Genomic DNA, 14,187 nt, shown 5'->3' with positions numbered 1-14,187 from the left:
CAATATAGCATTCAATGACTTGTTGCTGATGTGTTGATATTTTCACCTTATTAGAAAGTTAATTAAAAAATATTTAGGTAAAACACAAATTTGTGTGTGAGGAATTTGAATTAATATTGTTTTTAAAAACCCATTCATTGAAATATGCAAACATTGCAGACATGTTTCAACATGATACAGAGAATACTAACTCTTGTCTAACTTTTGCATTATTTATTTATATTATTTGCACTGTGTATGTTGAGTTGTTGGAGGAGCCTGGGATATAAGATTTTCATTACCAACATATACGCTGTATCTGCTGTGCATATGACAAATAAAACCTTTGAACCTTTGAATACTAAAATAATAAAAACATATATTACATTAAATAAATAGTATAATTGTACAAATACACTTTAATAATAAACAAATTATATTGAGAAACAAAAAACAAGTTATATTTTTTTAAGAGTTCCCTGTAAGGTTCATTTTAAACTTAACTTTCAGATTATTTTTACGAGTTTGAGTTTGAATATATTCTTTAAATTCACATACAAATCCAATGATATTGGTTTTTACTTTTGGTCGGTATTTGCATGTATGTTTGTTAAATGTGCCACAAATAGGTCTAACCCATTCCTTATGAAGAAGTACAATGGCGTATTTATCATGTTCCAATAATAGGCTATAATTATAATTTTACACTCATTTTTAGTAAGGAGTAATCGTACAGAATCTTTCATTTAATCTTTCCAAATATTAACTGAATGTATGCAATGCAATAATAAAATATACAGTTTAAATTCGAGCTTCATTCATTGCAAAAAAAACCGCATAGATATGTTGAAAATGGAAGGTGTTTGTAGTTATTTAACGAGCTTCCGGTGTTTATATCCCGTGGTGACGGAATGCGAATAGCGTCTGTTGTATCCATGGAAACCAGGACTGTTTAATATTGCTTACCTGGATTGGTTAGAAACGCTAATGTCAAGGGCTTCTGCTGTTTCAAGGATAAAACAAACTATGAGGCTAATTTCCTCGACTAAGAATAATACAACACAGTTAGTATTAAGCAGTTCATAATCAGCTGCATGCTTCTAGTTTGCGATGCTGCAGGAGGGGTAAGACTCTTTTTTCAACTGCCTAACAAGGACAGCTCAGTTCAACCGCTTCCTTTAGCCAAACATCATCCAAACAACTAGCTAGCCTTCCTGTCACAGCAGCTAGTAGAGGTGAAAAAAAGTAGGCCTTTCTAAAGTGAAAGTGGTAATACTAGGCTACATTGTAGTAGAATAACAGTCCTGCACTCAAAATCCAAAAGCACCTTTTTCAAATGTTAGCATCAAGAAATACCAATAGTTAAAGCAGTCTACTCATTTTATAGATAGGCATGTATCAGAATAATATGATTATTTATGCTAAAGACATGGGTTATATTATAATTTGAAAAGTGTTTACACTATTTCTTAGATATTTATTTAATTTTAATTGTATATATTTAGTTTCTTGGCTACACCAAAGCAAATTCTTTCTATGTGAAAACCTAAACCCCAAAAACAGATTATGATAACACAAACATAACCCTGGATTGATTGAGTGTTATCATAATCTATAGCATAAATATATTTATTTTTGTTAAATTCCATTTCTGTCTCAATGTCAATATGTCCTAACATGTCTGAAGTTAAACCACAGGTTACCCATGGAAAAGGGGGTCGTTGAAAATGTTCAATCCAGTTAAAAAATCGAGTCATGGGGGAAAATCGCTCCTGAAATCCAGAGAATTACAGAGAAAGTAAGCCACTTCATCTCCTCCTCACACTCATTTTAAAGTCTGTACCATCATAAAAAAACAACATCATATGACCAAAACAATTCACCTGATGAAGCCTGTGTTCTAGGGCGTCTCATGAGCTCAGGAGGCTCCAGTCCCTGCTTGCCAAAGGCATTCCCAGGCAAGAGGTGAACAACAACAAATGACGCCACGCCATGGCTGAGTGTCTAGACATTTTGATAACATTACAGACCATCTCATATTTCTTTTGGTCTGTGTATATATTGTAATAAGAGGCTCCCTGTGTTGCAGGTGGCTGCGCTGAGTCACAGTAAAGCGCGCAGCAGTGGAGTCAGCAGAACTCAAGGCCTGCATGCTCCAAAAGATACCAGCAGACAGAGGAGTGAGAGTGACATCTCCAGTGAAGCCTCTGAACTGGAAAAATTCAGGTAATTCTTCTGAGGTTATTGTCGTAAAGAATTCATCATTACTACCTTTCTCCTTATTTTATATCTCAAATTATAATTTACAATATTCTATATTATGTTATAATATGTTTTCTCTGATCATTTTGTCATTTATTCACATTTAATCTCAATATTATTACAGACAAACACAAGTACCAGTAATGCTATGACTATTTTCTTTTACTGTTTTATATTTGTACATTATTTTTGTTTTTGTTTGGTATACCTCCCGTTTTATTTCTGTCTGTTCCACTGTAACCTAATTATATTTAAGTTAATTTTCCAGCATCACATACAGAGACCAAAGATGTTTCAGCAGCCACCCATTGCATAAACTCTTCTCTGAAATCCTAACGTCTTTGGTAAAGAACAGACTGTGCAGGTAAAATGTCTTTGATATACTGCAGGATTTGTTTTATGTCTTGCATAAGGCTAAGTGACAATGTTTACTCCTTCTTTAGTGAATGGATTGACCATGCTCTGCCTGAGTCTGTCCTTAGAGTTCTGATTTGCCTACGATTATTGATTAGAGATCCCGAACATCAGGTAGCTACCTGAAATAAACTTTCATTTTTTAGTGCTCATCTTAAATTGTATGAAGACTTCATCTGTATAACAAGAAACTGTCTTTTATAACGGCTTTATTTTTAGAAAATCCTCCATCAGCTCCAAGGCATCAATTTACTTGCCAGGGTAAATGCACTCTACAATGCTTTTCACAGCCCTAAACAAGCTGTGATTTATCCTTACATATCTCATGAATGCCAATTTCTCTCTTTCAGTATATGGAGCATGTCACTGTCATGTATATATCCTGTGGCGAACAGGCATTCGCTGTGCAGCAGCTGGTCACAATGACCTGTGAGTAATCTGAACAAAATATCAGCTGGATAATTTGAGTCTTGTGTCTTCTCACCGATACTGCCTTTGCTGATTGCCCTGCAGACATGTTTCAGAAGCTGTCTGCCATTGAAGATCAAAGGGTCTGGGTCATCGATAGTGGCGCTCACAGGGTGAGTGATAAGATAGAGATAAGGTTATCAGTGATTATGTGCTGTTTGTTTTCAAATCCAATCAAATTGTTTCAAATGTATGCAATAAACATTATTCTATAAAGGAAGTTATTCCTGGCGGTGCATTGGAACTTGGAACTAAATATGTTGTATATTGAATGTATTGGTGCTAATTTAGAATTTAGTTTTTATAATCAATTAAATATTGTTCGATTGAGCACAAGGGCTAAAGGTTGGCAATGTTGGCCAGCATGTCCATTCAGCACTTCACTAGTCTTGGCTGTTTTTCCCGAAATGCATTTTCCAATTTAGACACATTATGATGTTCTTATTCAAGACCACTAATGGCTGAAAATGTGAAATTTACAGACAATAATATATGTGGATGATAGTAGACATATTTTATGGTCGAAATATTTGCAAATATTTACTACCAGTTGTCAAATGAATCAACAAAATCATATGAAGAGTGAAAGCACATATGTTGCACATTCTTTGTGAGATGTATGACCATATTAGGTCATGCTTTCCTTGTAGCATGATGGTCTGTGGTTGTCTTTGCCCTCAGTTTCTTATGTAAAATTCCTCTACATTTAATGAACTTTGTGGAGAAAGAGTTAATTCTTTACTTCAATAAACCCTTCTTAGACCTTGGTGAAGCTCCTCCTAACAACAGATACCAGTGTGATGCTGGGAGCCCTGCTGGCACTCACCACTTTGGCGGAAAGGTAGGAAATACTTTCTTTAACAAAGTAAATACATTTGTGATTTCATCTGTGGTAATCCTTTGTTTTCTGCAGCCCAGAATGCAAGGTGAAGATTGGCGAGCTACCCATTGTGGAGAACCTACTTCTAATACTGCAAGAATATGACCTGCTGTCAAAGAGGTAAGAAATCTTTGTCGATTTGTTGCCGGCATATGAAAGTTGTGGGAAACATACTTTATTTATGTTGTTGACGTACAAAAAAAACTAGCGAAACAAATCAAGTTGCTGCATCTTTGTTCATCCCATCCTGTTCTCATGTGGTCTAACCTGCAAGTACACTGAGACACTTTGCTTTAGCAGGGATAGAACACATGAGCCTTTGTACCTATATAATCTAATCTTAATTTGTAACATTTTGTTGCAGCTAGAACGCGGTTTTAAGACACTAGCCCTTGATTACAAGGAATCCAGAAAGGTTAAACTGAGCCTGATGTTTCCTCCAGAATGAGTGCAGAGCTGCTGAGGCTCCTGTCTCCGGTGTGGCAGGTGAGGGAGCAGCTGAGGGAGCTGGAGGGTCTGCCGGTGCTGCTGAGCCTGCTGTACGGTCAGCACTTGAAGCTGCTGTGGAGCATCGCCTGGATCCTGGTCCAGCTCTGTGAGGATCCCGACACCAGGACAGAGATCCGGAGTTGGGGAGGGGTGCAGCAGCTTCTCCGGCTGCTCTACGGGTTTGTGAGACTGAGCAATTAAAACAATTTTGATAATTATATGAATTCAAATGTGTTATTTTGAACCGTACATTTTATTATTCAGAACTGCAAATAGTTGTATTCATAACTGTCAAAGCATAAATATTCTCTCTAAGTCGTGTAAAATGTGTTTAACCAAACCATTTTACTTTTGTCAAGCCACCAAACTACACATTTCTTTTCCTTGATATGCATTGGTCAAGGCTACAGCAGATACTTTTCTGTCCATGTCAAAGTGATTTTGTCATTTAAGGGGATCACCTTTCATTGTACTATATATTTTTGTTAAGTCTGAGGACTCACAGAGACAATTTACTTAAAAAACAATAATTGGATCCATCAAAAAATTGCATCTGCAGCATAATCCTTTTTAAAAATATAAAATATGACAATACTATAATATGTTTCCTATGAGTTGAACATTGTGGAATTACCATACTACATTTTTGCAATACCCGAGAGTATTTTTTAAATAAACCAGCTCTCACGATTTCCCTCTAAAAGTTTATAACAGCTAATGATGGAGGGTGCAATTACAACTGAGTACAGATCCTTACTGATACAAAGCTTACTACAACAAATGACAAGAAGTGCTTTAATTTAAATGAATTGGTATTGTGTGACATGAAACCTCACAGTGACAGGCAATTCATCTCTGACCGCTCGTCCATTGAGACGCTCTCCAGCGCCAGCGCAGCCGGCCGCATCCACAGAGAGCACATCAGAGAGGAGCTCAGCCCGCAGGTCGAGGTGGACAACACTATGGCCCTGCAGTCAGGTCAGGAACAAGACAAGTTATTACACATACTGCACATTAAGTATTGTGTTTAATTTAGGGTTTCTTGAGAGTTAGAAATCACGTAGTAAAGCTCTGCCCTTTAAATCATTTATGATGGTTAAAAAGGCCCATGTTCTTGCCTCTGCAGAGTAAATCTTCCCCCCACCCCGAGGAGTTTTATCAGTTGCTCAGAATGTCAACAACCTTTTCCTGAAGTGAAATTACACACCACTGAGAATTGACTTACTTTATCTGTGATTTTGGAGGAAATTGTTGTACATTTGCGGTTTCCGAATGTCTACAGACACGACTATGAAATAAAACAAGTTTGGTTAAACACAACCATGTTGTTATGTCTGTCCCAATACAAGGGAAACTTTAAATGTTACAATGTAAAGGCAACAGTGTTCCAAGTGTGTCTATCCTGTGGTTTATTGAGGCAGTTATTAATGTTCATATCATTATGTTCGTAATATCCTCAAAGACTGTTGGATTTCATGTAAGGGTTCTTAAATGAGGCTTTTCCATATCCCCTTTAATCCCTTTCCAGCCTGCTGTACAGTCCTGACTGAACTGAGTCTGGACGACACATCTGCTCACCACATTGTGCAGGTATGGAAAAATAAACAAAGAGCGGGATAGTTCAGAGGATTCGAGTGAATATGTTCACCATCATATCAAAGCGCAATATTTTAAATATTGCATCCAACTGATCGTGACATTATGTTCTTAGGAAAATGGGGTCTATATAATCGCAAAGTTGATTTTACCACAAAACCAAAGACCAAAGCTCACATCTCTACAGGTATGATTTGATGTAGGAATTAGATGAAATAATTTTGGATGCAGATGTTGTTGCCTCCTTAAGTAATATATGTGTACCTTTGTTTGCATATTGACAGTGCTATGCATTTCGGACCCTCCGGTTTCTCTTTAGTGTGGAAAGAAACAGACATCTGTTTAAGAGGTGATGTTACATCATATTTATTTTAGGAAAAAAACACCATATATTGCCACAGGTTCATTTCATACATTCATCTTCCAAATGTAGCTATTTTTGGAAATCTGTTTTGGAAGAATTCTCTTGATATGTTCCCCAGTGCTGTTATGTAATCTCTTATCCATTTCAGACTCTTTCCCACAGACCTCTTTGAGTTGTTTATTGATGTTGGACACTATGTGCGGGATCTCACGGCCTACGAGGGGCTGCAAACCAAAGTTTCTCTCTACACTGTAAGAGAACAGCTTCTAAATGGATTCCACTGTTTATTTAGCAGTTTTTGACTGTATTTGACATTAATGAAACTATAAGGTTTGACAAGAAGGATTCTTTAACTCGCAAATGGATGGAGTTCTTTGTATATGTGATGCAGGAAGAGGAAATGGACAGTATAAAAGAAAGCATAGAGACTGTGACCAGAACCGACCTCCGCTTAAAGTCATCAACGGTTACTCAGTACTGGACCATCTGGGCACCGGCGCCTTTGGAAGCGTCTTTAAGGTACAGCTAACATCCTTGGACAATTAAGCTTCTTTGTGAAATGATACAAGACTGCTTTAGGTGGTTCACATTAATTTTCTTTGGGTCGAATAATACAATACTTATACTGAATGACAGGTCCGAAAGCACAGCGGCCAGAACCTCCTTGCTCTGAAAGAAGTGAACCTCCATAACCCAGTGTTCGGGAAAGACAAGAAGTCGAGAGACAGTAACGTGGAGAAAATAATCTCTGAGCTATCGATCATCAAAGAACAGGCAAAGTTTATATTTCATTTTTGAAAACTAATTTAGTGACACACTATCTAACAAGAACAGCAACCGTTTGTGTATTTATGTGTTCTTTGATTCTTGTTCTTTAGATGATGCACCCAAACGTTGTTAAATATTATAAGACATTTTTGGAAGGTGAGGATAATTTTAGCCCAAAGCTTTTAAAAGAAATGAATAAAACAAAAGTTCAAAGCCAAAAAACTGTTTTGCAGGCGACATGCTGTACATCGTGATGGAGCTGATCGAGGGAGTGCCACTGACTGAACATTTCAACTCTCTGAAGGAGAAGCAGCAGAAGTTCACAGAAGACACAATTTGGAATATTTTCATACAGGTAACAGCTCTTAATCCTTTTTGGGAAATGTTCACCTGGTAAAGTATTGGTACCAAGTATGAAGATATTCACAATAAGATTAAAATAATTGAGACCTCAAAACATACCTTTTTACTTTTGCTTTCAACTGCTAATGATTGAATAATTTAATTACTAATCGATATATCTTCTCCATGTTCCTTCAGATGTGTCTGGCTCTGAGGTACCTGCACATGGAAAAGAGAATAGTCCACCGCGACCTCTCACCTAACAACATCATGCTGGGGGAGAAGGACAAAGTCACCATCAGTGAGTGTCATCAGTTTATTACTCTCCGTGTCTTTTTTGATATATTTTTAACCTCAGTCTTTCTTCCACTTTAAGCTGACTTTGGCCTCGCTAAGCAGAAACAGGAGAACAGCAAGCTAACTTCAGTGGTCGGCACCATACTTTACTCCTGGTGAGGAAATTCATTTTGGGCATCGAGTTAATGCTAGCTACTGTGAAGACGTTAGATTGAAATAAGATAAGATCTGTTGAAAACTGTGTAACGATCATAATACATACCAAATATCTCAAACCTGTGAAAATAAAACGTTGTTGTAAGATGATGAGAAGGATGTGAGAAAATGTGCTGTGGGTGAACATACCCTATAAGGAAGTATGGCAGAGCTGTTTATACAGCCTGTTAGCTACTCAGAGAAACAGCAGATACAGCAGCTCAAGTGTGTTTATGGTCATGCAACAGCTATGTGTGTGTTCCGTTGTGCATATATGACTGTGAGGACCAATTTGAGTGTGTATGTCAACACGCTGTTGTTTTAAACATGGCAAAGATTCATTTTAGGTAAAGTAGGATTGGATGCTATAGTGACGGCATTATGAGCATTCCTCATTAAGGCAAACAAACGTCTGTATGTGTGTTAGTCCAGAGGTTGTGAAGAATGAGCCGTATGGAGAGAAAGCAGACGTCTGGGCTTTGGGCTGCATCCTCTACCAGATGGCCACTTTACAGCCTCCATTCTACAGCACTAACATGCTGTCACTGGCCAGCAAGGTAAAAAACACACACACACACACACACACACACACACACACACACACACACACACACACACACACACACACACACACACACACACACACACACACACACACACACACACACACACACACACACACACACACACACACACACACACACACACACACACACACACACACACACACACACACACACACACACACACACACACACACACACACACACACACACACACACACACACACACACACACACCTGTATTTATTCTTCTTTGCTTTAGATTGTAGAAGCCATCTACGAGCCAATTGAAGAAGGAGCTTTCTCAGAGAGAGTCACAGATATGATCAGATGGTGAGACCTAAAAATAAAGAAATTATATTGATGCATAAAGTTTGTTAATACTATATGTTAGAAAGTTTTCCATGACATACATGTTATACCATTATTATTTTGTGTTTGTATTGTTATATATTAAAGTCATTTAAAATCAGTCAGTCTCCAACTTACTTTAGGAGTCTTCCTTTCAGGTGTTTGAGTCCAGATGCAGACCTCAGGCCCGACATTGTGGCCGTCAGCTCAAGAATCTCCGACCTTATGATGAGGCTGATGGACGGCCTCTACACTTCCCAGAATGCACTGGAAAGAAGAGCAGAGAGAGACAGGAAACGAGCGCAGAAGTACTTCCTGGAGACGCACAAAAGCAAGACAAACTGCTGTCTTTCGAACACGTCTCAGGTAGATTGGATTTTGAAAACAAAAGGCTGTCCTTAAGGACTATTTGGATAAGATGTGTTTTTGTGCAAACAGGTGACTAATAACTTCTGAAATAATCAGTTGCACATTTGTGAATAAACATGAAAGTTGTAAAAAATGTTCTTATTTCGTAATCTCTGTTGGGTTTATACATGCTGCAATGTTTGCAGGAAAAAGGCCTTATAAATACTGAATATCCAACTCCACGGTCATCTAGGCCCGGTAGTTCAAACCACAGCGAGAAAGGTAACTATGTCTCATACTGCACTAAATTTAAAACAAACTAGTAAAGATTTGGCATAAAAATACAAATAACTGTGTGTGTGTTTTTAGATGAGGCCTCAGATTATGATGATGAGCAATGCAACACCAAAACCAGCACCACTGCCTCTAAAGGAAAACACTACGGTTAGTGCTCATAATATTTCTCATGGGGTTGGGTTAGATTTCTATATTAGTTTTTAATTTGTTTTGTTTTGATCAAAGGATTAGATTCCAGTGCCTGTGTGACATCTGGCGGATTTCAATCTAGGTAAGCATAAAATCTGACATTATCCATTTCTGTGTGGTCAGTGAGATCTGTGTATGGTGTAGATATCAGGCCGAGTATCTAGATTTAGTCACGTTTAGTCAAACATTTATTTGTAAATGAATGTATTTGTGAATGAAGCCAATGTCTTAATCGGACCCAATTTATTGACTTCCTTTTTATATCTCCTCTCATCTCAGTGGGGATTCTGCTGCTGCCAACATTAAACCAAGACCAGGTATAATTTCAACCTACTCGGAAAGCTTTACACAAAATAACATAAAGAGCAGGCGTTCTAAGAGTTCCCAATAATGCGTTTATTTCCGGTGTATTTAGCCTCAGTCACCCTGTTTGTCTGTGGTTTTGCTCTTACCTCAGTGTCAGCAGGGATCTGTGTTTCCCAGAAGAAAGTCCGGCAGATTGATGATCCCATTCAGAGGCTCCTCGTGCAGCTGCACAAAATTCTTTACATCACTCAGGTACAGTAACATCACATTTGTCATTAGATGGTATCAATGTTCAGTCTCACGCTGCAAACATATCTCAGTCAAAATCTATTGACTCAACCTAAATTTAAGAGGTTTATTTGTGATTGAAGAGATTATAAAGACTGCTAGCTTATTCTTTCCATAAAAAATACATCACAAACTTAAAACCACATGGCCATCAAGCGCCAAAACAAGGGTTTGTTCCTCCTCACATCAACTTGACTCAGGAATAGTACTTAAATGCAAATAAGAAATTAAAATTCTAAATTAATTCCCATTCCTTTTTAAAAAATTTTATTGACAGCTTCCACCAGCTCCGTACCACAACATCAAACGACGTGTCATTGAAAGATTTAAAAAGTCTCTGTTCCACATTGGGAGTGATCCATACAACCTGAAAGTGCAGCTCAGCAAGGTTTGTCAATTTGCCCAACATGGGTATGTCAATAATGTTATTCATATGTAAACCTTAACTCCGACTTTCTGTGAGTTAGCACGCGATTGATTTATTATTTGTGTCTGACAGGCCACAGCACTATCTAATGTCATTTATTATCCATGTTTATTATTAGATAAAGGTGTCAAAATGTACATAGGGTACCTTACTTTATGTCTTTTCCCTTGTAATAATTAATAGTGCGACAACATTTATCATCCTCATTTTTTTGTGTGTTATTTTCGAGTGTTGCCGCACCCCTAAGTAAAATGAGGATGTCCTTCCTGTTCCCTGCAGCTCCTCAAGGCCTCTCCAGAGCTGATGGAGTTAGGCTCAGCCACTTCAGACTGGTGGCCTCTGCTCCACCATTTCTCAGGAGAGCCCTATGCTGCTGACAGCACAGGTACAGCAATAGTTCAAATGTCCACAGCTACAACAACACAAAATACTGCAGGTTCTTTGACAGATCTACTTGATTGATTTTTTTTTTAGCTTGCATTTACTTCTAGTATATCTGGTTGGTAAGCAAATCTTATGAAAATCAAAAGTGCCCCTGATGTCAAATCTTGCACGATTAAATTGTGACGCCAATCTGCATTCCTCTCTGCTTCTGACAGATGACGGGAATCTTAAAGATGGAGTCACCTATCAGCAGATGCAGGTCTGTTTTTCTGAGAAGGCAATCTTTTATGTATTTTGAAAAGCAAGCAAGCCATTACCAGATGTTCATGATTATGTCTATAAAAAAAAGGAAGTCAGTAAAACTTTCTTGGGAAATATACTTATTTAAATCTTATCTGGGAGTCATCAATACTACTTTACATGAATGTCTATTAAATACCAAGCTACATCCAGGAGCAATTGTCAAAGACTGAAGGCAGGGATCACAACAATCCACTGCACCCGTTCAAGAAATAGTCCGAGCCCATCACCCCGTAAAACCACTCAGTTTTTGTACATATTACACAAACATGATATGAAAGTGTTGATTAGTAGCATTACAGAATTTGTTACTTTTGGACAGAGCCAGCAGAGCCGGTTTCCTCCGATTCCAGTTCTAATGCTAAACTAGATTTAAAATCCTGTAAAGAGAGTGGTATCATCTTCTTAAAATGCTCGTCAAGAAAGACAGATTTCCCAAAACGTTGAACGATTCCATGTTTGAAAACAAATATAAATCAATTATTTTGTTTCCACGGTCCAATGCAATATTATTGTTCTACTGTTCTATATTCTGTAAGTAGGTGTCACCTTTGTTTTCTCCTGCAGGATATCATTTTTCACAATAGAATAAAAACATTTAATGTCCGCACCACGAACATTGAATGTCTGTCTGCCAGTAGAGTGATTTCCTGTACAAATCTTTCTTTTTAGGGGATCATAGAGGAACTGCTGGAGGAGAACAGCTACTACGAAGCAACCCAGCAGGTGACATTCTCCCATTGTGACAATTCCCCATTTTTGTGATTGTATGTCGCACATAATGTAACCAAAAATGTATATATTTGTACTTTCTCTGCAATGGTTCATTTGTTTCTTGATCTATGGCCTGTTAGAATGTTTGAAAATAATTGGACTAACTGCTGTGAAGGAAGTCTAAACAAAAGTGCTCTATTCTGTTGTGTTTCTTATCTTAGGATCGCAGAGAAAAGAAATGACGGAGTAACCAATTGACAATTGTCCATATGCCTCCTTACATTTAACAGAAGCAGTGGGAAAAACACACTTTATTCTAGCTTAAAATGCTTTACGTATTTTTTTCTTAGTCCATGTTGTGATAAGGCGGCTGTAACATCGTACATCACTCTCAGGCTGCAAATAGCAATTAGTCAATGATTTGGCCGATAAAATGCCAGACACAGTGTTTTAATTATAATGTTAAATGTTAAATGTTAATCACACGAGACGTCATCAAATTGGCCATCCCAAATCAAAAGATATTGAATTCAGCAGAATCTTTTCTGTCGATTGACTAATCGTTTCAGCAACACCACACACCTTTTTGGTTCTGAGGCATTGATTATTTGTAATAGTTTATAGAACTGTGTGAATCTATGCATGTACATGTGATTGTAACCATTATTATTTATACTTATTTCTGCCATTCTGTCCATGAGAAGTTTCGCATGTCAAAGAAACAACACACTAAACCTCAAACACTATCCAAAGCTCTTTTGCTTTTGTAAAGTTTCGCTTTTTCGTTTATCTGAGTCTAGCTCTTTAAGTGCTCAGGACCCGACTCAACTCAGTGACTATTTTACTCCTCACTGCAGGACTGCACTTCACAGCATATGTTTCAAATGGCTCCAAATCCAAACCTTCACATTAATTCAAACTCTGCAGCTTTTTGCAGAAAAAAAGAGCAAATGTTATCATAACTGCTGTTTCACGTAACATGTGAAATATACTGTGAAAACTCACTGAATGTCTTTACTGTCATTTTGAAGAATGGAGGGCCACTGCAGGGACGCTTTCAGATGCACTTTGATCCATAAGGGATTTATCTGTATAATGTATAAGCTCTTTTAAAATGATATTCCAAATAAATTATTTATTCGAGACAACGACCAGCTGTGGTCATTTATTATCTAATTTAGATTCAACATGTTGTCTTCCTTTGCTGCGTTATGAGAAAGGTTTTCCTTAAACTTAAAGTGTGTTATTTAAGATTGCAGGATCACAAGATAAATCTCAGGGATCATGAAATAATAATTGTGGTGTTAAAGGAGAAAACATTTGTGTTTCGTCTGGTTTTCTACTTTTCTCTGATCTTTGCTGTAGTGTGTGAAATGTTGGATAAAGCATACATCTGTGAATTTTAGAGTTCTTGGTATTTGCATTTAACTAACCAATTATACTTTGCTTATTTGTATGGATCACATGCGAAAAGTCTTCAGCAACTAATTAGAAATGTATAAGCATATCAAAATGTTTATGTAGTATGTTAAACATAAACATATGTTAAGCATTATTCCCATCTGAAGTGTACGATAGTAGAAGCCTAAATTACCATAACATGGATATACTCAAGAAAGACACTTTCAAATATACTTACTTGCTTTCCAGCACTGGTTGCGATAGGGGTGGAAAAAACAAGGTAAAAAATGCAAATGCAAAATAATCCAATACTAGTTCAGTTATTTATTGAAAAAAGTACAAAAAGCTTACGGGCAGGGGAAGCAAGTCCAAACAAAAGTAAGTGAGAATCCTGAGCAGGCCGGATCTGGTCAGGATTCAGGCACTGGGTTCAGGGGGGGCACGAAGCCACATGACAAATGAGCAGGAAATGAGACACAGGTGAGCAGGAGGGAGTGGGAGTCAGGTGACCAGGATGAGGAACATCTGCGGCATCTAGTGGACAGGTGGGGAATGCCAATTGAGA

General features: G+C 37.6%; 1 protein-coding gene and 1 long non-coding RNA gene across 3 annotated transcripts; one reads left to right on the top strand and one right to left on the bottom strand.

The window, feature by feature from the left end:
- Positions 1 to 3,893: 3,893 nt before the first annotated feature.
- Positions 3,894 to 13,494, top strand: nek10 (NIMA-related kinase 10). The gene is given in 28 exon segments (XM_063878569.1): positions 3,894 to 3,964; positions 4,037 to 4,123; positions 4,447 to 4,671; positions 5,331 to 5,470; positions 6,021 to 6,082; positions 6,204 to 6,275; positions 6,373 to 6,437; positions 6,601 to 6,703; positions 6,844 to 6,883; positions 6,886 to 6,971; positions 7,089 to 7,226; positions 7,331 to 7,376; positions 7,454 to 7,575; positions 7,761 to 7,863; positions 7,939 to 8,014; positions 8,482 to 8,611; positions 8,880 to 8,950; positions 9,127 to 9,334; positions 9,523 to 9,598; positions 9,686 to 9,760; positions 9,839 to 9,884; positions 10,082 to 10,119; positions 10,260 to 10,360; positions 10,674 to 10,784; positions 11,103 to 11,208; positions 11,423 to 11,466; positions 12,180 to 12,233; positions 12,443 to 13,494. Coding segments are annotated over 28 exon segments (2,487 nt in total). The 5' UTR covers positions 3,894 to 3,923; the 3' UTR covers positions 12,464 to 13,494.
- LOC134861388 (uncharacterized) lies at positions 5,335 to 14,136 on the bottom strand. Of its 2 annotated transcripts, none has more exons than XR_010165401.1 (5): positions 13,861 to 14,136; positions 10,255 to 10,333; positions 9,107 to 9,235; positions 8,855 to 8,957; positions 5,335 to 5,460 (listed from the first exon to the last, which is right to left on the bottom strand). It is a non-coding gene; the product is annotated as an uncharacterized LOC134861388 (long non-coding RNA). The 2 variants fall into 2 exon arrangements; XR_010165400.1 differs by lacking the exon at positions 5,335 to 5,460 and adding an exon at positions 6,459 to 7,835.
- Between the last annotated feature and the right edge of the window lie 51 nt (positions 14,137 to 14,187).

The sequence above is a fragment of the Eleginops maclovinus genome, chromosome 3 (assembly GCF_036324505.1).
Source record: "Eleginops maclovinus isolate JMC-PN-2008 ecotype Puerto Natales chromosome 3, JC_Emac_rtc_rv5, whole genome shotgun sequence".
NCBI classification, from domain to species: domain Eukaryota; kingdom Metazoa; phylum Chordata; class Actinopteri; order Perciformes; family Eleginopidae; genus Eleginops; species Eleginops maclovinus.
The sequence above is the reverse complement of the archived record's forward strand: the minus strand, read 5'-3'. Positions and strand labels throughout refer to the sequence as shown.